We start from the raw sequence: 24,247 nt of genomic DNA on the forward strand, positions 1-24,247 counted from the left end.
GCAACATTGTGCACAACCAGGAGAGAAAGAGCAAAGAAAGGTTTGGTACCAGTGGCAAGTAAGGAGAGCACCCGGGTTAACTCCCAAAGCGGTGTCTCTCCAAACAGAGGAAGCAAGGAGGAGACATCTGCATGTTTGTGCTGGAGCAAGTTCTCATCACATGTAGAAGCAGACATGTTCCTGAGCATATGAAGTTTCTTCCACATGTTGCATATTCTGTAATGGCAGATGGAAATACTTCTGGGGGAGATAATTTGCAATGTAAGGAAATCATAAGGGCATAGTTTACTCTTGGACGCCTAGAAGTTCTGGGCAGAATTTAGCCAGCTCTTTCTGGTGCTCTCTGGAGGACTTTATCTGAGACAAAGAAAAATGTGAAGGGATTTTAGTAGTCAGGGGCCTATTCCCCTCAACCACAGGGGTTTGACCCCAAGTTCTAACTTAATAGTTCACTCTACGTGCAGATCCTTTCTCATTGGAAAAGGTGCACAGTGGTGCATGCCTGAAGCAAGAAGATTGCAAATTCAAGGCAAACCTGAGCAACTGAATAGGACCTTGTCTCAAAACTAAAAACAAAATATTTAAAGTGCTGGGGGTGTAGCTCAGTTCAAAGGCCCTGAGTTCAGTTCCCAGCGCCGCTATAACAAGCAAGCAGGCAAAGCTGTACTGGTGTTTTCACAGAGAGCTCTGTCCTGCATGTGGGTGGGTGAAGCATCTGAACACCTAAATCAAAGGAGCCTTTAATTTACTGCTGAAGCTGTGTCCGTTAACAAGTCACCCTTGGGTTTACCAGGAGGCACATAAGGGTCCTAGGAAGCCCAACTCTGGAGCACACATTGCCCCTACCCCACTCCATGCAAACCCCAATTTACCCATTGCCCTACTGTGAGCTTTCTTTTTCTCTCTCTCCGCCCACCACGCTGTAGCCGAGGCAGTCCACGAGGAGCTGCTCACCGTGAACTTCACCATCAACAACCTTCGTTACTCAGCAGACATGGGCCATCCTGGTTCCCTCAAGTTCAACATCACAGACACGGTCATGCAGCACCTGGTCAGCAGCCTGCGACCCGCTCCATCCCTCCATCCCCACTCCAGGGCTCTTTCCTGTCTCTGACCAACACTGGCTCCTTCCTTCCTTTCCAGCTCGGCCCTTTGCTCCAGAGGAGTAGTCTGGGTGCCCGACACACAGGATGCAGACTCACCGCACTGAGGTGAGAAACATCCCCCAACCCCATGCTACCCCTCCTCTCCACCCACGTTCAGTTTAGGAGGACTGGGAGATCAGACTGTGGAGCTGGGATGAGCGCTTCATGTTGTCTTCTTGGTCTTTGGAATTCTTCATCTTATTTTCTTAGAAATTTCATTTTAGTGTATGTCTGTGATACATTGTAAATACATTCGTTGTAGGGAATTGGTAAAATACAAAAGGAATCTTGATCTTTTAACTTCCCATTCCCCTTCCCTTCCTCTCTCTTCTGTCTTCACCCTCAGATCTCCTTTCCATCTGCACAAAGTCATCTCCCCATTTCTTACCACTTGTCTTTATTTTGCTCTTTCAATTATACATACTTTGGGTTTAACATATAAGGGGAACTGCGTGACATTTAATGTCTGTGTCTGATTTATTCCCTTAGCATTATACACTTACGCTGCATCCATTTTCCTACAGATGACTTAATGCTCTACTTCTTTATGGCTGCAGTGTTACATTTTCTTTATCCATTCACCTGTTGGCCTGATATAGGCCATTCTCAGGATTTATCTGAGTTGTGCAGCTATAAACAAGGGATGCGTGCATCCCTGTAATATGCTGTCTTTAGCTCTTTAGGGAAGATACCTAGAAGAGATACAGCTGGGTCAAATGGAATTTCTATTTCAAGTTTTTGAGAAATCTCCGTTCTGGTTGCCATAATTTTACATTCTCACCAACAGTGTGCAAGACTTTGTTTTTCCCCCCCCCAACCTCACTAACATTTCTTGGTTTTGAATTTTTTATTCTTTGTGGAATAAGATAGAATCTCAGTGTTCTTTTGACTTGCATTTCTCTAATGGCCAGAGATGCTGAGTATGCTTTCATGTATCTATTGGCCATTTGCATTTCTTCTTTGGAGAATTATCTATTCATTTCACAACCTTCACTACTCAGCAGACATGGACCATCTTGGCTATCCTTTCAGTCCAGTGAAAGGATGGGGTCTGTCCACTCTCACCACTCCTGTTCAGTGTAGTACTTACCTTACTTATTTGTAGGCAGTTTAATATTATGTGGTGCTAGGGATGGAACCTAGAGCATTACACATGCTAGACAAGTATTCTACCATGGAGCGCCACCATTTAATTTTTGAAATATAAAAAAAATCTTATAATTTTAAGTTATACAACTTGATGTTCCAATATATGTAGTGAACTGATGACACATTCCAGCTAAATGCATCTCACATCTGTGTAGTTACCATTTCTGCATTCTTTGACCAACATTATCCCATTCTTCCTCCCAGGCCTAGGCAAACATCATCCTACCTTCTACTTCTATGAGTGCTATGTTTAACATTTTTGATACCACTTATAACTGAGAACATGCATATTTTTAACGTTTTATTATGAAAAATTTCAAATACATAAAAATAATAGTATATATTCATGTACCAGTTGTCTGGGTTCAATAGCCCATGGTCAACATTAACTCACCTATCTTTTCTTGCTGCCTCTCACTGTACTGAAACATATTCTGTGTATGTATGATAAATATTTTTGTGTCTATGTCCAAGGGATAAAGATTCTTTTTTCTACTAATAATTTCGATGATGTTGTCATGCCTAAAAAATAATTCCTTAACAGTTTTATAACGCCAGGCAGTGAGTGCTTACGTTTCTGTTCCCATAGATCAGCTTGCATTCTTTTGTGTTCATTAAGTACCACCGTTTTCATATTTTCATTCAACTAATACAGCTCCACTGAGGCAGACAGTGGCTATCACAGTGACCAGGCAGACTTTTCCTGACCTCATCCACTAGAGAACAGATACTAGGCAGCAAAATAAATACTTAGGTAATATGATTTCAGATGGGATAAAGTTATTTGGAACACTAGTGAAAGCAGTCTTATCCAAGGATACTTTAGAGCTGTGCCCCAATAGCTTCCTGACCAGGAAAACTACCCCAGGCAGAGAGAACAGCAGGAACAAAGGTCCTGAGGTGAGAATGAACTTGTTTTCAATGAACAGCAAAGAGGGCGGTATGCCTGGAGCAGAAAATGTAAGAGAGAATGAGAGAAGGTGAGATTTGAGATATAAACAAGGTCCTCACTGTTTAGAATCTTGGAGGTCTTTCTTGTCTTGTAATTGTAGTAAAATATGCATAATTTACCACCTGAATTATTTATCTTCTCATTTCCACGATGAAATACCTGAGGCAATTAATTTATAAAGGGAAAAGGATTTATTTCTGCTTGTGGTTCTGGAGGTTCCAGTCCAAGATGGCAGCCCCATTGATTGGGGCACACCATGATGGGAGCGTGTAGTGGAGCAAATCACTTACATAAAGGTCAGAAAACAAACTAAGTTGACTGATGTGGTCTCAACATCCCCTCCTGTGACTTCAGGGCTTCCTATGAGGCCCACCTCCTGAAGGTCCTCAGCATCACCCAATTATGCCGCTCAAAGACTAAGCCTTTAGCACATGAACAACTGGCAGACTATAACCCAAGTCCTAGTACCATCTTAACTACTTTGGGGTGTACAGATCAGTAGTGTTAAATATCTTTACACTGTTGTGCAACTATTATCACCATCAACCCCAGAACTTTTATCTTCCAAAACTCTGAAGAGTTCCCAAACTCAGTCCTCATTCAGCACTAATGCCCTCTTTCCCCTCCCCCACCCCGCCACCCCCCAGTCCATTTCCATTATGTAGTAATTTGATGGTTCTAGGGACCTCCTATGTGTGGAGCAATACTGTATTTGTCTTTTTGTAACTGGTTTATTTGGTATGGAGATTCATCAAAAAACTAAAACTAGAAATTCTATTTGACCCAGCTATTCCCCTTCTAGGGATCTTCCTGAAAGACTTAAAGACATCATATTACAGTAATACACGAATACCCATGTTTATAGCAGCAGAATTCATAATAGCAAAACCTTGGAAGTGACCTATATGTTCATCAACACATGAATGGATAAAAAAGTGTGGTATTTGCCCACAATGGAGCACTACGCTGTCATAAAGAAAGCTAAACTTGAGTTATTTGTGGGAAAATGGGTGCACCTTGAGACAATAATGTTATGTGAAGTGTGCCTGGGAAGTAACCCAAGAAGGAAGGAAGGAGAGAAGCTTCCAGACAGAAAAAGTACAATTAGATGTAGATGCAGCGAATGGCCCAGTAAGACCAGGAGGCAGGCCATAAGGTGTGCAGTGGCTACAGGTGGAGAGATGCCAGCTGGTTTCCATTCCCCAAGAGTTCTTCTCTCCCTCCCCAGGTCTGTGAAGAACGGTGCCCAGACACAAGTGGACATCCTCTGCACCTACCAGCAGTCCCCCAGCAGCCTGGGTCTGTCTGCCAAGCAGGTATTCCATGAGCTGAGCAGGCAGACCCGTGGCATCACCCGGCTGGGTCCCTACTCTCTAGACAAAGACAGCCTCTACCTCAACGGTGAGTAACCCTCAGTCCTAGCTCCCCAGACCCCTGCAGCCCCTTAGTGTGCCCAGTTACCAGTTCATTAGGGGTCGACGGGATTCCAATCCTGCCTTCACCCACGCAGCTCTCACAGCCGTCACACAAGGCTAGTCCTTGGCGAATCTCTTTCTGCAAGTGAAGAAACTGAGGCAGAGATGGGTTAGGTCAGTCTCCCAGGTGGGCACAGCATGAGCCTCCGTTTTCGTCCTCCATTGTCAGGCTCTGCTCTGTGCATTTAACTCACAGAAGACTCTGCCTGGAGAGACCACAGGAGGAACAAACATCTGTCCCCTCATTCTGATTTTTCCTCACTCTTCATGACTGATACTCTTGGGTGGGTCCCCTGTGCTGGGAAGGAAGGCAGGCACTCTGAAACCTAGGCATCTGAGCTTCGGAAACACTGGACACTAGCACCCGTGTTGACTCAGGAAAGGATGGAGGTAGAAAAGTCACTCCCTGTGTGGGGCTGCCAGAAGCAAAGGGTAACCATGGAGAAGTTCATCAAATTGCTACCCTCCCCATCTCTTGTTCCCAACCTGAAAAGGAACTCATACGCTCGTCACAGTTGCCCCAAGAAGTAAGCAGGGAGACATTCTGGGGCTTCACTACTCCCATGTTTAAAAAGAGGGAAACTGAGTCACAGCGAGGAAAGGGGACCTGCCCACACTCAGTAGGTGTGCGGCCAATCTGGATCTCGATATTCTGACTTTATATCTGGTCCCTTTGGTTTGGCCATTAGAAGGGCTTGTGTAGGATCTTCTCCGACATAAACTGCACAGATTATGTGATGCATTTTGTTGTCCAGTCAGGATTCATCAAGCATGTACTATAATCCTCACCTTGTAGCTGGCATCAAAGTAGAGGTAACTTACATATGTGAACTGTACTAATATAAATGCCAGTGTGGCAGAGACTGTTTTGTTCAACACTACCCCAAATATAAATGGACCCCTGGACATAATAAATGTTTATTAAATATCCATTGGATGGAGAGGTAGATTGGAGGTAGGATGGAAAGGCAGAGGATGCCTGGATGGATGTAGGTGTAAAGGAAGAGAGGTGTGGGCATAAATCGTACGATAGCTCCTTGTCGGGAGCCTCTTGTAGATGTGGGTAAGGAAGAGACAGATCTGATATCAGGAAGTTATTGTTCATGATGATATTGAAGACAAGTCCTAGAAAGTGAGTTAATGTTTACTAAGTACACACAGGGAAAGTTACCCAGGCAGAACTACACATGGGCTAAGGCATGGTGAGAGCATGGTGTATGGGGCTGTTCCTCCGCCTTCCTTTATGTGTGACTTTTGTTTTTCAGGTTATAATGAACCTGGTCCGAAAGAGCCTCCCACAAGTACGTCTCTGCATGCAGTGCCCCTTTCATTCCCTGGAGCTCTTTGGCCAAGCTTTTCTCTTCATTCATGGAGAGAGCTCGCCACAAACTCAGGCCATCTCCTGAGTTGAGCTAAGATTTCAGTGAGCGGAAGAATTCTGAGTCCTTGGGCTGTGTTTGAACCTGCAGCCACAACACTGAATTTCTGCATTTGCCATGCTCCTCTGGGTTGGGGGTAGAAGTCTGAAAGTAAATTTCCTATGGGGTTAAGGACTGGAGTCAGATGAGGACCATGTAGCTTATGCCCCCTTTTGGCAAATCTACAGGAGTTTCACCAGGGGCTGCATTATCAACCTGCAAACTAGTGGCTACTCAAGTGGTTCTGACTAAAATTTCCCATTCTCTCATCTAATGGTCCACTCAGCTACTTTTCTAACCATCAGTTCTTCCATATCACCAGTTCTGCCTTTTCTCAGTTATCATCTTTCCAGCTCTCCGTTCATCTAAGTGCCCATCCATCCATCCATCCACTCATCCATCCATCCACCCAGTCTTCTACCCCTTTGCCTGTCTGTCCTTCCTCCCTTCTTTCTGTCCATCCAGCCACACATCTGGTTGCCCACCCCCCACTGTGCCCATTCACCTTCTTATCCTTTCATCTTTCTCTCCTTCCATCTCTACAACTTATCTTCTTCGTTTCTATTAATTTTGCCTTCTCTCTTGACCCTTCATTTATTCATTTTCCTTCTATCTATTCCTTCAACCCTTCAACTTCCTCCCAGTTCGTTCACTTTTCCTCTGTATTTTTCCTCTCTTGTTCACCCACTCTCATTTACTTGAGTCAATTTCAAAGGCTTGATCATGCCTCTACTCACACAATCACTCTTCCTCGCCGTCTGGTTCATGTCCCACTTATGAGTGGTTGTTCTGGCTTGGACCACAGATGGAGACCAAGTCGAGCTAAGATTTCAGTGAGCAGAAGAATTCTGAGTCCTTGGGCTATGTTTGAACCTGCAGCCACAGCATTGAATTTCTGAGTTTTCCATGCTCCTCTGGGCTGGGGGTAGAAGTTTGAAAGTAAATTTCCTATGGGGAACAGGGCTTCTCTTGCTTTGTGGAGTCTCTATCCTTCCCTCATGAGAATGCTTTCCACAGCTCCTGAGCCAGCCACCACATTCCTGCCATCATCAACATCTGTGCAGCCAGAAGCCACAACAGGTACCAAGGGACCCCTTTTCCTCCCATAAAATAATATTTCTTTGGAGAAGATGTCTTAGTTACTTTTTCCTTTTGCTGAAGAAAAATAGCTGACACCCAAAGTTAAAGGAGGAAATGTTTATTTCCTCATTTATAGCTAGCTCCAAGGCAGGTAGCCTGACAGAGGGTCATTGCAGAGAAGAAACAATTCAGGGCAAGCAGAAGGCAGCAAAGGCAGCAAGTGAGAACAACAGCCCTCTTTCTGTCCCTTGTATTCTACACAGGCTACATCCCCTTATGGATAATGGGAGAAACTTCCCATTATCCACACCCAGGATTACGCCCAACCAATCGATAGACTAAGTAATCCCACAGCTTAATCCCAGCATCACACACCTTAGATTTAGACACTTCTGAAAAGCTCCACCTATGGCCCCATGAGGCTTTGTGGGGACATCTAGACACAAGCCAGAACAGAAGGTGAAAGAGCAAGAGGAGGAGTAAGCAGAGGCAATGGAAGAGGAAATAGGGGAAGGGAAAGAGGGTTGGGAAGAGGAAGAATGAGAGGAGCTGGCTGTCGCATAAGAGCTAGGAAACCACGATGTGAAGATCATAGTGTCAGGGTGATCATTAGAATCACAGATTAGTCTAGCAATTTAGTCATATGCCTTCCCTCACAGAAATGTCATCTTGTAAAATAAAAAGGATGTCACAACAGAATGTGGGGTTGGGGAGTGCATGCTGGCACCATATGGAGAAGGGAGGATTTTCTGGAGAAAATCCCACCTGAACTGAGTCTTTCAATATGAGTGGAAGTGCTTCAGGCAGACAGGACATGAAGGGTGTTCCTGGAAGATGCATTTGCATGAGTAAATCTTCAATCAGCAGAGTGTGGTGTGAGGTTTGCTGGGAATTTGGTTTGCATGGAGCCCGAGTCTCAACTCAGAGTGTATGGATGCATGAGACTGAAAGGCCAACGGGAACCAGATTGGAAGGACATGCCACCCTAAGAAGCTCAAACGTAACACCGAAGGCCATAGGGAACGATGGGTGGTACTAGAGCAGAGTCAGTCCTAGTGAAATTTCCATTTCAGAAAGATTCTTGTGTTCATGAGGAGAATGTCCCTAAATAGAGAATCCAGTGACTGCTGTGGTGTTAGCCTGGGTCAGAGAAGATAAGACATGAGCTGGGACGGTGAAGGAGAGAGGATGCACCGGGGAACATTCAGCCAGTGGGACGGTATTACCTGGCAGTGAAGAAGCATGCACATTCTAACTTGGATGACCACACTGGTGGGGAATAGTGCTGCTGGGGGAGAAGATAACGGATGACGAGGGCAGGATTCCCATCTGGTGTCAGGCCAGTGCTCAGCTATAGGCTTCTCTCCTCCTCGCTTCCTGCAGCCATGGGGCACCACCTACAGACCCTCACACTCAACTTCACCATCTCCAACCTCGGGTATTCACCAGACATGAGCAATGGGTCAGCCAAGTTCAGCTCCACCGAGAGGATCCTACAGCACCTGGTGAGACCTTCCTTGGTCCAGAAGTCCTGGAGGAGTAAATCCCACCCACCCCCTCCATCAACTCCTGTCTTGCTGACCCTCCTTTGCCTTCCTCCCCAGCTCGGATCCTTATTACAGAAGACCAGCCTCGGCTCCTTCTACACAGGTTGCAGGCTAACCTTCCTCAGGTGAGCTAACGGCCTGGCCACTCATCAGCAACGACTATCCCTTTCTGTGATTACTGCTTTTTGGTCTTCCCACTGCCTTTTTTCTTTCTCTGCTTCTTTCTGGTTCCCACCCCCAGCCAGAGCTCTCAGAACCTCTCTACAGCCTCCGTGTCCTTTTCTCTCAGGCCTGAGAAGGACAGAGAAGCCACTGGTGTGGATATACTCTGCACCTATCATCCTGATCCCATGGGTTCCATGCTGGACAGGGAGCGGCTGTACTGGGAGCTGAGCAAGCTGACCCACGGCATCACCCAGCTGGGCAACTACTCCTTGGACCGGGACAGTCTCTATGTCAATGGTGAGCAGCAGCCATCTATGCTGGGCAGCATGGTAGAGCCCACATTCTACCCTTCCAGGGCTCCTGGACTCCTGTTCCACTCCCAACATGTCTTTCCTTCCCTGTCTCTATATCTTTCTGCAGGTTACACCCACCAGACTTCAGTAACAACCCCCAGTGGTGAGTACTCACTGACATCTCCTGTTCCCCAAGAACTGCCCCTTACATGCAGGCAAGGACACATCAAGCCCGGCCCACACCTCTAACCATAGGGGAAAGAGGGAATTGGAGACGGTGGTGAGTGGTTGTGCAGAAATGGATTTAGAGTGACCATTACTTATCTCTATTCTGTTTCCTGTCCTCTGTTAAAGAGTCTGCCCAAGGCCTTTCCCAAAGCACTATGTGCATGGTCTTTGCCATTGTTTCAGATAAATAGCATGGAATTCTTTGACCAAAGTAAAGTCATGAACTTTAGTTTTTTTAAGTATTTGTCTCTCACTCACTTTCCTCCAGTGTTATTGCGGTATAATTGGCAAGTGAAATTGTATATATTTAAGCTGAACAGTGCAATAATTTGGTATACGTATAATTTGTGAAAGGATGACCACAATCAAATTATTCAATACATTCATCACCCCGCATGATTATCACATGTGTGATATACACATGGAGAGAGAAAAAGAAAAGGAAAGAGAGGTAACATCCCTTCTTGAAAAATTTCAAGTATACAAAATGGTATTATTAACTATAACCACCATGCTTAACAATAGACCTCAGTAACTTTTTCATATGATGGGAACATTTTAAACATTTTGGTTTTGTTTTGTTTTGCTTCAGATACGGTCTCACTATGTAGTTCAGGCTGCCTTCAACTTGCTATGTAACCCAGGCTGGCCTCGAACTCACAGAAATCCTACTGCCTCAGCTTCCTGAGCACTGGGATTACAGGCATGAGCCACTATGTCCAGTGATTTTTCTTTGTTTTTTAAAATTAAATTTATTTTAACGATTAATGGGGTATCATGCAGTGTTGCATAGTACACATTTTTCTAATGTTTGAATCATGCTAAACCTATCTCTTCATAAATGTATCATTTATAGTAAAAACTTCAAAACTCTTTCTTCTAGATTTTTAAAATATACAGCACATTATTGCTGTCTGTAGTCATCCTATTAAGCAGTAGGATGTGACAACTTCTTTTTTTTTATTTTAAAAAGAAAAGGAGGAAAATATTAACAGACCGTCGACATTTTACAAAATAGCAAAGGATCAGTACAGACAGTACAGAGTTACAAACAGAGTGGTAGGGAATTAACAATGCTTGTTGTATTACATATTGATATCTTCAAAGTGGTTTCTCATGAAAACAACTTCTTGCTCCTTTCTAACACCTTCCCCCATCAGTCCATCTTATTCTCCTAGCCTTGGATTTACCTCAGTCTCCTCTCGATTTCTGTGAGATTGACTATTTTAGATCCCACATGGGTGAGATCACATGGTACTTGTCTTTCTGTACCTGGTTTATTTTCCTGATATAATTATCTCCAGTTCCATCCATGTTACTACAAATGACAGGATTTTCTCCTGTGCAGGACACTCAGTTCTATGTTGAATAAAAGTGGCGAAAGTGAACATCTTTTTTTAAAATTTACTTTAAAAATAAAAGAAGGAAAACCTATTAACAGACATCCATTTACAAAATAGCATAAGAACAATACAAGCAATACAGTGTTACAGACAAAGTGGTAGGAAATTAACAATGGTGTTGTATTACCTATTGATATCTTCAAAGTGGTTACTCAGGAAAGCAAATATAGACATGCAAGATTGATCAAATAATTAATCATTAACTGTTCCTTTCAATAAAGCAATAGAAGTCAGTAGTACAACTACGTTAGCTATCCTGTATATATGTACTTAGATAATTTCCACTTTTTTCTCTTCTCTTTCCCTCACCCCAGTTGTTCTTTACTTTTAAGCATTTTCCTTTGGTTTCACAATGTCTGTCATACCTCCTAATTTTTATTCACTCTTTCAGGTTCTTACACTAGTGAGACAATACGTTGCTTACACATGCAGGTCTGATTTATTTCACTTATGAGTATGGTCTCTAGTTGTGACCATTTACCTGTAAAAGTAAAGTGGATATCCTTGTTGTGTTCCAGATCTTAAAGAAAATACTCTCAACTTTTCTCTATTCAATATGATGTTAGTGGTGAATTGGTCATAACTGGTTTTTATGGTGCTTAAGTGTGGTAAAGACAGCACAGCTACTATTACTAGGATGCCATGAGAGCTTCCCCTTAGAAAAGGTGAATCAAGCTTGGCCTTCTGGAACAGTATATTATGTTCCCAGAATCATGCAAAGCACCAGGATAAGACACAAATATGTCAGACACAAGTCCCTTCTTTCCTAGAGCTCCATTTCATTGGGCTCCTGAGACTAAAACGAAGGTAAAAAGAGTATTCCAGAAAGTGAGGACTATATAAGCAAAAGAAGGAAAGCTCAGATCATGAGAACCCTTGTAAAATTCACTTTTGCCCTCTTTGGGATAACTTTCCACTCGAGAGCCCCCTGCATCCCCAGCTTGCAGGCTTCATTTTGGTGGATTCTAATAGTGTGAAGAAGTCTCCTAGGGTGCTGTGACTCTGTGAAGAAAACTCAGAGTCCCCCATCTGTCTCTTCTCCCTCTGTGTGGCCACAGGCTATGTAACCCAGAATGCATCCACCTGGAGTGAGTACCAGCTAAGCTTCCACATCCTCAACTGGAACCTCAGCAACCCAGACCCTGCATTCTCAGAGTACACCGCACTGCTGAGGGACATCGAGGACAAGGTGGAGACTCTTCTGCCTCCCGTCTGCCCTTCTCTTGGTATCTCCCTCACTGCTCCATCTGACTCACATCTATTATTTCAAGTCTTCTCTTTACCTATATGTCCCAGCTTCTCCAGAGTTCCAAAGAGTGGTACACTGGCTGCCTTCCCCATTTCCCACATGGTAAATCTGAGACTCAAGGGCATGGCGTGCCTGAGGTCCTGCAGCAAGTTAGCAGAAGAATCTAACTTGAACTTCAGTCTCTTTTGTTACAAAGCCTGTGTTCTTTCTTGTGTTCATCCCTCCACCCTAAGAGCCTTCTATCTCACCCAGCCTCCTACCCGTTTCCAGGTCACCATACTCTACACAGGCAGCCAGCTACAAGATGTCTTCCAGTACTGCCGGCTCACCAATTTGACGTAAGTTCTGCAGGTTGGAAGCGTTGTCTGAGCCAATGACTTGGCTCTAACCCTATGTGGCATATCTTTAGACTGGAGTCCCCAGTATGTTTCCCACTCCTCCCCACATTCCTGCCAGCCACACCTACAGGCTATATATTTTCTATAGATATCTATTTCTATAGATTTCATTGTAGGAAGTGGGTATTCTCCATATGGAGCCACCAAGTCCCAGCATCCACTTCTTTCCCCTGTTCCGGAAATGTGGGAAAAGTAGATTTATGAAGTAAAACTCAAAATACCAGCTAAATAATAAGTATTTACCATTGGCCAGGCTCCTCAATGAGCACTTTCATGTGTGATTGTCTTATTTAATTCCCACAACAGCCCTTGTGAGTGTGGACACAATGACCCCCTTTTTTGTTTAGATGGTCAAACTGAGTGTATTAGTCAGCTATAGGTTGCTGAGACAAAAATATCTAAAGCACACAGCTTGAAGGAGCAGAGATTTATTTTTATTTCATAGTTCCAGAGGGTTCAGTCTGTGGTCAGGATGGAGCCTCCAAGACAGAAAAATGGTGGAAGGGCATGGTAGAGGAATGCTGCTCACTTTGTGGCAGCTAGTAAGTAGAGAAAGACCAGAGACAAACATACACCCTTCCAAGTTATGCTTTCAGTAACCCACCTCCTCCAACCAGACCCCACCTCCTCATAGACATTCAGCTGTGAATTCATCAATGCATTCATTCACTGATGAGTTTAGTATTCCCATGACCCAGTCACCTCCCAAAAGGTCTGCCTCTGAGCACATAAGCCATTGTGCAGGTATCTCAGATCTAATCTGACACTGAAACATACAGAAGTGAATTTCTCAAGGACTCTCAAAATTGAGATTTGAACCCAGGTGTCTCAGAGCTGGGGGAAGGAACTAAGACATAAATTCCAGAGAAGACGAGGGTTGTTGAACACAGTGCTGACAATATTTCCAAACTTCAGTTTCTTTGTCTTTAACATTATAAGAATACCTCCCTCCTCGGCGATGACAAAGGAAGGTGTAGATCACTTCTCAGGGGGTCCTGATACGTAGAAAGTGCTTAGTGTATCTTCATTGTGGTTACTTTCATTGCTTCTAGCTTGAATTCCTGGAAGTCTTCCAAATTTGATCACTCTCTTCTCTAGACTGAGTGCAGAGGCAGCTAGGCAACCTCTACTTCCTTCCCCTAGGCCACTGGCTCCTTAAAGATGGCAACCTGAGGAAAGCAATCTTCTGGTTAGATTGCTGGTGGTGTTAACTGCTGCTATGCTGAGTGCTGTGCTTTCTGTTTCCGGGTTCCTGTGCTTTCTGTTTCTAGGTTAGACTCCAAGTTGGTCACTATCAAGTTATTTTTCTCATCCCATCTGAACCCCAACCTTGTGAAACAAGTTTTTCTAAATAAGACCTTGAATGCTTCATCCTACTGGCTGGCTGCCACCTACCAGTTGACGGACCTACATGTAACAGGTACGAAGTGACATAGTCAGTTTTGTAGCTGGAAGAGATGGCGCAATGAGGAAGGATGGGCCTTTTAGAGAAGCAGTGAGATGGACAGAGGTTCTAGCAGAGGAAGAGGGATTTCTAGAGTCCTGTGTTGAGAACCCCTGGCAATGGGTCCTCCAGAAGCAGCAGGAAGAGAAGGAAAATGTAATCTTGCAAGCCAGATAAATGGTTACTTTCGCATGCAAGCTTTTTTTTAGCCCAAAATGTGGAGGACTGAGAGTTGCCTCTGTAGGCAACTTGTGATGAATAATACATTGATTAGTTCACACATTCCACAAATACTTAATGAACATAAACAGGCACCAATGACAAAGTGTGACATTTGCTACAGTAAGAGAATTTCCAGAGCCTGTGGGAACCCCAAGAGGGGAGACCCAGCTCTATCTTCAAAAATTCCCTGTAGGGAATGATGAAGAAGCTGTGTTCTGATGGAGAAAAATACCTAGCCAGGCAGAAACAAGGAGGAAATGTGTTCCATGTGTCCATAACCTAGAAGATAGAAATAATATGGAATAATTGAGGGGAATTTGTATGAAGTTTGGTGTGACAGGAGTATGCACTATGATATTATAGAATCTCTACAGTTGAAGCTAAATATGTGGGTAGGGACTTTGCTGGGTTCTGGAATGGTCTCAGCAGGGACATCACACACTTGGAGGTCTGCTTTGGGATCCATCTTGTATGGAGGATGGGTTGGGAGAAGGAGGAAAACCAGAGGCAGGAAGATCCATCAATTAAGAACTTAAGGCATTAATCAGAATCTCTTGCAAAAGCATGTGACAGGTGCCTAATGGCGCAGTCAATACCACATTTGATGACCACACTCTAAAGAAACCCATTCTCCTCTTCCTTACAGTGAATTCACATTGCTTGGTGGGAAAAAAAAGATTTGAGCAAGCCAGCCATGGTTGTACATGCCTATAATCCCAGCTCTTGGGAGGCTGAGGCAGGAGGATCACTGTGAGTTTGAGGCCACCTTGGGTTCCATAGTGTGTTCAAGACCAGCCTGGACTACATAGTAAGACCCTGCCTCAAAATTTAAAAAAAAAAAAAAAAAAGGAATTGAGCAAATAGATGGATGGGATGGATAGAATGGAGGGGTTTACAAGAAATCTTCTGTAGCCCACCTGCAAAACCTCAGCTCAGGTCTCATTGCCAGGAGTAAGTAGAATGGCTTCAACATTCTTAAAACTTTCCCTTGATGTTGGATTCTAATGATTCTTACATAATTTTTCTTTTAATTCTAGAAGTGAAGCCATCTGTTACTCTACCAACAGAAATGCCACCAAGCATCTCCAGTTCCCAACAATTCCAGCTGAATTTCACCATCACCAACCTACCCTATTCCCAGAATGTATCCCGGCCAGACTCTGCCCAGTATCAGCGTAACAAGAGAAGTATTGAGAGTGCGGTGAGTATGGGGATTGTCATCCTGTTTCCAGGCAGAGGCTGACCTGGGAACACTGGGTGGTCGGAGGAAGACTTCTTACAACAGTTCTTGAAGAGATTTTTTTAAATTAGCACACATTAGTAATACATAGTATACATGCATCACTACAGTATGCTGTGGAGACAGACACTTCTTCCCATCCTGCAAATTAAGAAACAGGTACAGAGAAGTTCAGTAGAGTCCCGCTGTATCACACCTTGGAACAGAACATACACCTGAGAGAGTGTTTGTAAAAGGAAAAGAAAAGATAGGAATATGTGGTCAGGGACTGTAAATTCTCCTAGATGCTAGACTTGGGATTTAACCTGAAAATGATTGTCCTTCCAGCTTAACCAGCTTTTCCGAAACAGCAGCATCAAGAGCTATTTTTCAGACTGTCAAGTTTCAGCATTCAGGTGAGTTCCAGCTCATGACCTAATGACTCTAGGAGCTTCTGCTGTACCATGAAAGTGTCCCTTGCCATAGTATTTCAGTTCCTAGCTGTTATGGAAGACACCACTGGGATACAGAGCTGTTACCTGAAAACAAGCTTCTTCCTAAACTGGTTAGTTCAGCTGGCTTAGAAACTCAAGGGATCTTATATATCCTCGAGGACGTGGAGGTGTGCAATGCTGGGAGCCATTGAGTGTAGAACTCTTGTCAAGAAATCAGCTACTGGGGTAAATATATGAATGTGCTGAAATTAACAACATCAAACTAGTTACCTTTTTCTTACTTTGACTTGGAGTTAGGAAAAAAACATAAACACTTGGACTTGTGCTCACCAAGAAGGAGGGAAACTTTCCAGAACCATCATAAAAGATGTAAGACAAATATATGATGAATGTTTTAATAAATTTAAAAATTACAGTGAAAGACACACTGCTATTCATCCCTATCAAAATATTCCCCCTCATTTTGAATATATTTATCCCATCATTCTTGCCACTTTCTGAAGCAGTTCTGGAAGTCATCTCTCATGAGTGTCTTTACAACATGTAATCAAAAACACAGTAAATGCTGCTATTGAGTTTTTTCCAATAAAAAGGCAGCCGTGTAGGAACATTATGATGTCTCCTCATACTTTATTCACTAGATGTGGCAGTATGCAACTCTGGCTCTTAGCCAAAGCTAAAATGATGGCGAAAGGTAAATGTTTTGAATCAATTCAGGATATAGAGGCAGCCAGGACAGTGTAACTAAAGAGACACTAACGAAAGAGGACTTAAGGAAGTGGCAAAAATAATGGGATAAATGAGGGGGAGTATTTTGAAGGGGATTAATGGCTATGTGTCCTTTACTGTAATATATTTTTTTAAAAAATTAAACATTCACCATATTTTTAGATTACGCTTTATATGTCCAAAAGTATTGTCCATTCATCAGATAAAATAAAGTACCTTCAAAATGGCAGCATCTCACAAGAAAAGCAATGCAGCAGCCCACAGGTGATCTAAATCCCAAGTGATTTTTGTCACTAGCTATTGACTGTATCTCCCCTGAAATTAGATCTCCAAGTTTCTAAATTAATGGTTAAATGGATCTTTTTGTCATACTGTTGCAGGATTTGCAAGGGGAACAGTTTAATACAGGACACATAATTTATAGGATTATTTTATAATAGTCACCCAAAGAGTTTAGTACAAAAGAGTGCAGAAAATCTGTTCACACATTAAAGACCCAAAGAATCCAGCTGAGGGTCTGGATCCCACGGCAATGTCCTGCATGAGTCCAGCTAAAGACCTAGAGCCCATAAGAATGCCTCCCATGAGTCCAACTGGAGGCCAAGAGCCCATGACAGTGTCTCGTGCAAGCCTATTTCATGGATCTGCTGGGAAGGTCCAAGGATCAGTGGTGGAAGCTAGAAAGTCTGTGCCAGCAGGATGAAGGATCTGTGCCAGCAGGCTCAGGGAATCTACACTGAAGCTAGGAAGCGATTCTCAAAGTAAGGACCAGAGCTCTCCCAAAAGTATCACAGCCATCCTCAGTGACAGTGAGGTCCTAAACTCCTCCAGTGGTGAGACTAGCCAAGTCCATACCAGGAAAGCCAGTGTGACAAGCTTCTCCAGGACTCTGAACAGTGCACCATCTTCCCCCCTGGAGCCAGGAAGCAATGCTCACAGTAAGGGCCAGAGCTCCCCCAAAGTGAACCGTAGCCATTCTCAGTGACAACAAGGTTCCAAGCTCATCAATGATGAGAATAGCCAAATTCTTATCAGGAAAGCCAGCATGACAAGCTCCTCCAGGAGAACCAACAGCCCCCTAACAGCACCTCTCCTTCTTCTCCAGTTCTCCTTTTTATTTTGTTGGCAACAATCCTCAGGTTGTCCTCCCACATCCAAGATCACACTGATTCAGTTCAGCTGGGCGTTGCAAGTTGACCAGTTGTCAATCCACCATACATATCCTTGTCTCTTGTGAATTATTAAATTATCTGTCCTGTTTGCTAAATTTCTGATTGTGTAAAAGCGAATAAAAATGATCTGGAGTCTTTAAAAGTTTAACCAGCTAAATGGTCCAAGAACACTGGAAATTTTTAGGCTAGAAAAAGAAATACTTATTTAGTGTCAGTTAATGGTGCTCTGAAAAAGTAGTAGTCCTTAACCCTCACTGCACATCACCCTCGCTCAAAGAGCTTTTTAAAATGTTCATACTTGGATCACATCAAATATTCTTATTTAATCTATTTTGGGATGAAGCCTAAGCAAAGATACTTTGTAAAAATTTTCCCAAGCAGTTCTGTGCTGGGGCCAGGCTAAGATCTTCTCTTTCAAGTAGAAAGATGCAGATAAGATATATAGATTGCGATAGAAAACAAAATCAACTACTAAAGGCAGGACCATGGAAGATGGAAGGCTGGAGCCAGATGACACAGAATCCACACTCTACCTGTGCTGTCCAGTAGGCTAACCATTAGGCACATGAAGCAATTTAAATTTTTATAGAGCTTTTGAGTATAATTCACACACCATACAATTCTTTCTTTGAAGTATCTAACTTAGTGGTATACTTATAGAGTAGTACAACCATCCCCACTGGTTAATTTTTACCACCTGCTAAAGAAACCCATTACCTGTTAGCAGTCAATCTCTTCTCCTAAGTCCCTGACAACCCCTAATCTACTTTCTGTCTCTCTGGATTTGCCTACTCAGAGCATTTTAGGTAAGGGGGATCGTATTATAACTCTATTTGCCTGGCTTCTTTCATTGAGCATATTGTTTTCAAGATTCATTCACATTTCAGCATCCATTGATATTTCATTCCTTTTTAAGGCCAAAAAAATGTTTTATTGTGTGGCTGTAACACCATTTATTATATATCTGCCAATAGACATTTAGATCTCCTCTGTTTGGCTAGGATGAACAATGCAGCTGTGATCATTCCTGAATAGTTTTTGGAGCCAACTTATGTTTTTAATTATTTGGGGCACCCCGTGGTATGTGGTATTGTGGTTTTATATGATAACTCTGCACTTCATTCTTGAGGAGCTACCAAGCTCTTTTCCGTGGAGGCCATGAACTTTCTATCTTCGCCAGCAATCTCTCAGAGCTCCTTTCACATTCTCCACTCACTGACTCACTCTTGTCCCCTTTGTAAATAATCATCTGGATAGATGTGAAGTGATCTCACACTAGCCTGCTTATTTTCACAGCTGCTGAGGTTCTGAAATTGCTGGTTTTCGTAACTACTGAGCATCTTGGGAGAACAGTACAGAAACAATGCAAGTTCAGATGCAACAAAGCTTGTTCTCTTCACCAAGATTCAACTACTATTCTTAACTAAACCTTTTGTAGACGTTGCAAGCCGTTGGTTCATTTCTGGGCTTCTAAACAGCAGTTGATTTTGGCCATTTTGCCAGTGTTCTTTTGGTTTTATGGAGTTTCCATAAGTCCATTGTCCAACATTCCAGAAATGCTCTTCCTGTGGCTGTGTTTACATTTGTTAAAATTAAATTTAATTGGTCTCTCCATTCCTCACTCATCCTAGTTACCGTTTAAGAGCTCAATCCCAACACAGGGCTAATAGTTATTGTACTGCAGACACGCAGTAAATTTCCTTCAGACACTAAGTGTTTACATCATTGCCCCGAGTTCTCCTGGTCAGAACCTGGCAGCAGGGAGTCTGGAATCAGTCTGGAGTTTCAGATGAGTTTGCTCTTCCTTTGTGTCCTTGCAGGCCTGTCTCCCACATCAACCACACTGGGGTTGACTCTGTATGCAACTTCTCACCCTTTGCTCGGAGGCTGGACAGAGTTGCCATCTATGAGGAGTTCCTGCGGTTGACCCAGAATGGTACCCAGTTGCAGAACTTCACTCTAGACAAGAACAGTGTCCTTGTGGATGGTAAGACTTCCTGGGCTTTGGAGCTGGAACAAGGTCTCCACATTCCTTACTAGAGACACCAGGGAATCTCAAGCCCTAGGCCTGAGGCCTGAGTATTGAACTTCCTCAGATGTGTACTGGGTAACAAGGCTTTCCTCGCCATCAAGGGATTAAAAAAAAGATCCCCTGTGTGACACAGGAGGCATTCATCCTCTCCTGGAAAGCTCTGCAACCTGACTAGTTACTTTCCTGTCTGGATTTTTTTCCTTATATCTTACTGCCAGCCACTTATTTGGTAAGACAGTCAATGAAAGCCTCCAGCTCCAACTTGTATATGACCCAGTCTCAATAAACATAACAGGATGGACCTGTTTTCTGACATCAGAGGTGCCTCCAAGACAGCTGAACCATACATATCCAAATGTACTAATTCAAACACGGTTGTACACCTTGTATTGCGTGCCAGCAATATCGCTGGTCAGGGTGGCTTTGCGTCCTGGCTCACCTAATATTCCAAGCACTCTAAATTCTCCCTGGCACACAGTAAATATTCAACATATTTATAGAAAGAGTAGCTAAACCTCATAGGAGGTTTAGGCCCAGTGTGCATAACCCCAGGGGACCACTGCAGTGCTTCATGTGTGCTCTCCTTGGTTCTGAAATACAGTCCTACAAGAGAACACTTGATTTTTTATGACAGAAATCAGCAAACTTTTTCTATAAATGATTTGATAATAAGTAAATGTCAACCTTTGTGGGATCTATATGACCTTTTTTGTGATTTCCCATGCATTATACTACTACCATGACATGATTCAGTCCAATTTAGTTTTTCACACCTAGAGATATGGATTTCATTTATTATGTTCTGGTGGTATGGTAATGGTCCCATGATTATATAACAAAATGTGCATTTCTTGAGATGCAAACTGTTCAGGGCAAAATACTGTGATTATATCTGATTTTAAATTTTCAGTGAAAATATTGGATGGAGCAAGTGGGGGAAATGTCACTCATTCATAAATCGGATGAAATATTGTTTAAATTGAATGAAACGTGAATGGTTACATATAAGTGATGAATGCTTATTTTACTGCTCTCATCTTTTCCATGTGTTTGGAATATTTTATTAAATGTGTGAGGGTGTAGCTCGTGAGCTCAGAGCACATGCCTAGCATGCTCAAGACCCTGGACTCAATCCTCAGTACCACCAAAGAGGAAAAAAAAGAGTAAATCATACTCACACCTTTTCCATTTCATTCATTTCAGGATACTCTCCCATCAAAAATGATGGTGTGACTAGAAATTCCGGTAAGCCTCAAAAAAGACCCTACCAAGGGCAGGGTGGAGACAACCTGATGCTGTGTGTCCTCAAAGAGAACCATACAGGGGGTTTTGGATCACAGTGAAAGTCCACCAGCCCTGGCCAAGACTGTTGAAACACAGCGGGAAGAAGTAGGCCTATAGGGGGGCCTACGTTTGAAAGAGTATTTCAGAGCTATGAGGCGTTGAGCGGCCAAGCTCCCTTCTCCAGAGCTAGGTTCATCCTCAGGCCACACAAGGTCCAAGCAAGAGCCCTGGGATGTGGCAAGATGCGGTTCAACTCAGGGTTTGTCTCCCCAGACCTGCCCTTCTGGGCCATCATCCTCATCTGCTTGGCGGGACTCCTGGCATTCATCACATGCCTGCTCTGCTGTTATCTGGTGAGCTTGGTTGCTTGTCTTCTTACTCTTGGGATGTAGGAATCCTTAATACAGTCACACACCATATAATGATGCTTTGGCCAGGTCATAGGTGATATAGTCTATGGTCATAGGTCTCATAAGACTACCGCCTACTGATATCATAGCCATCTTAGTTTCCGTACGTCCACTCTATGATGTTTGTACAATAACAGAATCGCCATAACTATGCATTTCTCAAACATAGCCCCATCAATAACGAACACATGTCCGTGCACCGTAAATACAAGTCTTTTTCTGAGTATGTTTTGCAAAACTTTTTCTCCTAGATTGTGTGTGCCTGGCCTTATTTTTTTCAATTTTATTTTTCATTAACAAATAAGACGTGTATACGTGCATGGGCTACAAAGTGATGCTTTGATAGACACATACGTAAATAAATCAGGTTAATTATCAAATCCATATTTTTGTGGTATGAACATTTGAAATCTACCCTCAGCACTTTTGAAATACACATCACGTCATTATCGACTACAGTCAGGCTGTTGTGCAATAGATTGCAAAACCTTAACAACATCAGTCATTAGGAAGGTGGACACGGAAGTGACAAGGCGATGCCACTGTACAGAACGACAAACACTTAAAACGCTGATTCTAACAAGTTTTGGTAAAGACGTGGAGTAACAGGAACTCTTGTGAGGAGCTAGCTCAACTTAGCCTGGTCGGTTCCTTGAGAGTTATGCACACTTGCTATGGGACCCAACCTTCCACTCCCAGTATAAGAGAGAGAAAAGCATATATCCAAGAAGAGGCTTGTACACAAATGTGGATAACAGATTTGTTGAAACAGCCCCAAACTGAAAACAGCCCCCGTGTCCATCAACAGATATATCCCAACACTGGAATATGCTATCTAGAAATAAGCAAGGAAAAAATTATTAATACACGTGCTATGCACAAGTTGCAAAATAATTATGCTGAGTAAAAGAGGCCAGTCAAAGAAAAACTGGCAAGCTCTGTGATTTATTTGCAAACTGCACAAAACATAAACTAATCTGTTAATGATGTAAATCAGATCAGCAGTTGCCTGGGAATGGAAATGTGTATGCCAATGGCAGAAAAGGACTATAAAGAAGTGAAAGTAAACTTTTAGGAATGATTACTGGGTTTTCCTTACCTTTTAGTAGTGATGGCTCAGGAAGCTGTAATCAAAACTTATCAGTTCATTTTAAATGTGTGCAACTGATTGTGTATCAGTTATGACTGCTATTAGGTGTACAATCAGTTATTGTATATCAGTTATGGTTAAATTGGAGTAGCGTGGGGAAGGCAGGGAGGGAGGAAGGTAAAGAGGGAGAGAGACAATGATAGATAAAAGAGGTGATAAATAGAAGATAGTTACTAGAGAGCCGGGCATGGTGGCACACACCTGTAATTCCAGCATTTGGGAGGCTGAGACAGGAGAATTGCTGCAAGTTCGAGGCCAACCTGAGCTATATAGTGAGTTCAAGTCCAGCCTGGACTGCATAATGAGATCCTGTCAAACAAAACAAATACACAAAAACAACAAAAATAGAAAATGGATACTAGCTAGATAGAGATGATTGCTTGATAATATATGATTGTTTAATAAAGAGCAGATATTAATAGATGATAGGAAGATGATATATTAATAATTGATATATAGATGACAATCTATTGATAGCTGACTGATGGATAGACATATAAGTGATAGATGATAGGAAACTTTATAAGGGCATCTAATTTTTTTGAGTTCTTTATATATTCTAGATATTGGTAAAGATGGGTGATAGGTGATTCATAGAAATATAGGTATTAATAAAGAAACTGTGGGAGAGAGAGAAATGAAGAGGATATCAGAGGATAGTTTCTAAAACTCAGAGTGAGAGGGAAGGAGAACTGAGGGACAAAACCAAGTAGAGAGGAGGAGGAAGAGCGACCTGGGCAACTTCAGGCCCTTGGCTTGTCCACATTCTCACCCTGTGGTCTCCGCTACCCGGGCAGCTGACCAGTCCATTCTGATGCCTTCTCTACCTTTACAGGTGGCCATCTGCCGGCGGAAGAAGGAGGGAGACTACCAGGTCCAGCGCCACCGCCTGGGCTATTACTTCCCACACTTGGACCTGAGGAAGCTACAATGACCCCGTCAGCTGGGGAGTTCCTTTGTCCCACCCTGGGTCCAAAGAGGAAATAAACCACATTGGTCAGACTGACACAGCCTATGGGCCTTGCTTGACTTTGTCCCGGACTGGTTCCCAGGGGACAAAGTGAGATATCCTCCTCCTTTGTTAAGTCCCAAGGGCAACAGTTAGATGTGTCTTGGGGTTTCATGCTATGCCATCCCTCAGGGACAGCAGAATTGGAAATTGCCATTATACAAAATCAATATCGTGCTTATATGTGAGATTTCCCTCCTAGTCACCCCCACCTACCTGTCCTTGACTTACTGCAGCCATTACACGGATCTGTTTCACCAGCCCTGGCTGTCTCAAGCTTTCTCTTACCCTCTTTCATTCCCTGAGCTCACCTTTACCAAGACTTTCAGGTGAATCCTTTCCTTACCCACCATGTGATTCCTGAAAGATGGGAAATAAGACAAGTCAAAAATGACTCCACAACCAACCTTGGGACTTGGGAGATGAAATGACCAAAGACCCAGAAAACTTGAGTCTGGGCTAATCCTGCCTAAAGATGTCTGTTTTGGAGTTAAGATGAATAAAACTTGAAGGGGGATCATGTAAGGGAAAAGCAAGATTATCTTTCTTACATGTTTCCCTGCAATGAATCCAAGTAGACAATTACAGCCAAGCATCCCAGGCGCGAGGCCAGCTGCGC

General features: G+C 43.1%; 1 protein-coding gene across 2 annotated transcripts in view; it reads left to right on the forward strand.

The window, feature by feature from the left end:
* The window catches only part of Muc16 (mucin 16, cell surface associated), a gene marked incomplete in the record, with an annotated part of 149,171 nt that overhangs the window by 124,171 nt on the left and 753 nt on the right, over positions 1 to 24,247 (forward strand). For both annotated transcript variants that reach the window (XM_013509166.1, XM_013509167.1), the window contains 18 exon segments: positions 927 to 1,051; positions 1,144 to 1,211; positions 4,475 to 4,647; positions 5,987 to 6,022; positions 7,157 to 7,219; positions 8,603 to 8,724; positions 8,824 to 8,891; positions 9,056 to 9,228; positions 9,352 to 9,387; positions 11,914 to 12,044; positions 12,375 to 12,442; positions 13,774 to 13,922; positions 15,206 to 15,369; positions 15,736 to 15,803; positions 19,564 to 19,730; positions 20,979 to 21,020; positions 21,333 to 21,412; positions 23,455 to 23,679. In XM_013509166.1, coding sequence (XP_013364620.1) covers positions 927 to 1,051; positions 1,144 to 1,211; positions 4,475 to 4,647; positions 5,987 to 6,022; positions 7,157 to 7,219; positions 8,603 to 8,724; positions 8,824 to 8,891; positions 9,056 to 9,228; positions 9,352 to 9,387; positions 11,914 to 12,044; positions 12,375 to 12,442; positions 13,774 to 13,922; positions 15,206 to 15,369; positions 15,736 to 15,803; positions 19,564 to 19,730; positions 20,979 to 21,020; positions 21,333 to 21,412; positions 23,455 to 23,553 — 1,832 coding nt within the window.

Source organism: Chinchilla lanigera, unplaced genomic scaffold (assembly GCF_000276665.1).
Source record: "Chinchilla lanigera isolate Chin_1 unplaced genomic scaffold, ChiLan1.0 scaffold00162, whole genome shotgun sequence".
Classification (NCBI taxonomy): domain Eukaryota; kingdom Metazoa; phylum Chordata; class Mammalia; order Rodentia; family Chinchillidae; genus Chinchilla; species Chinchilla lanigera.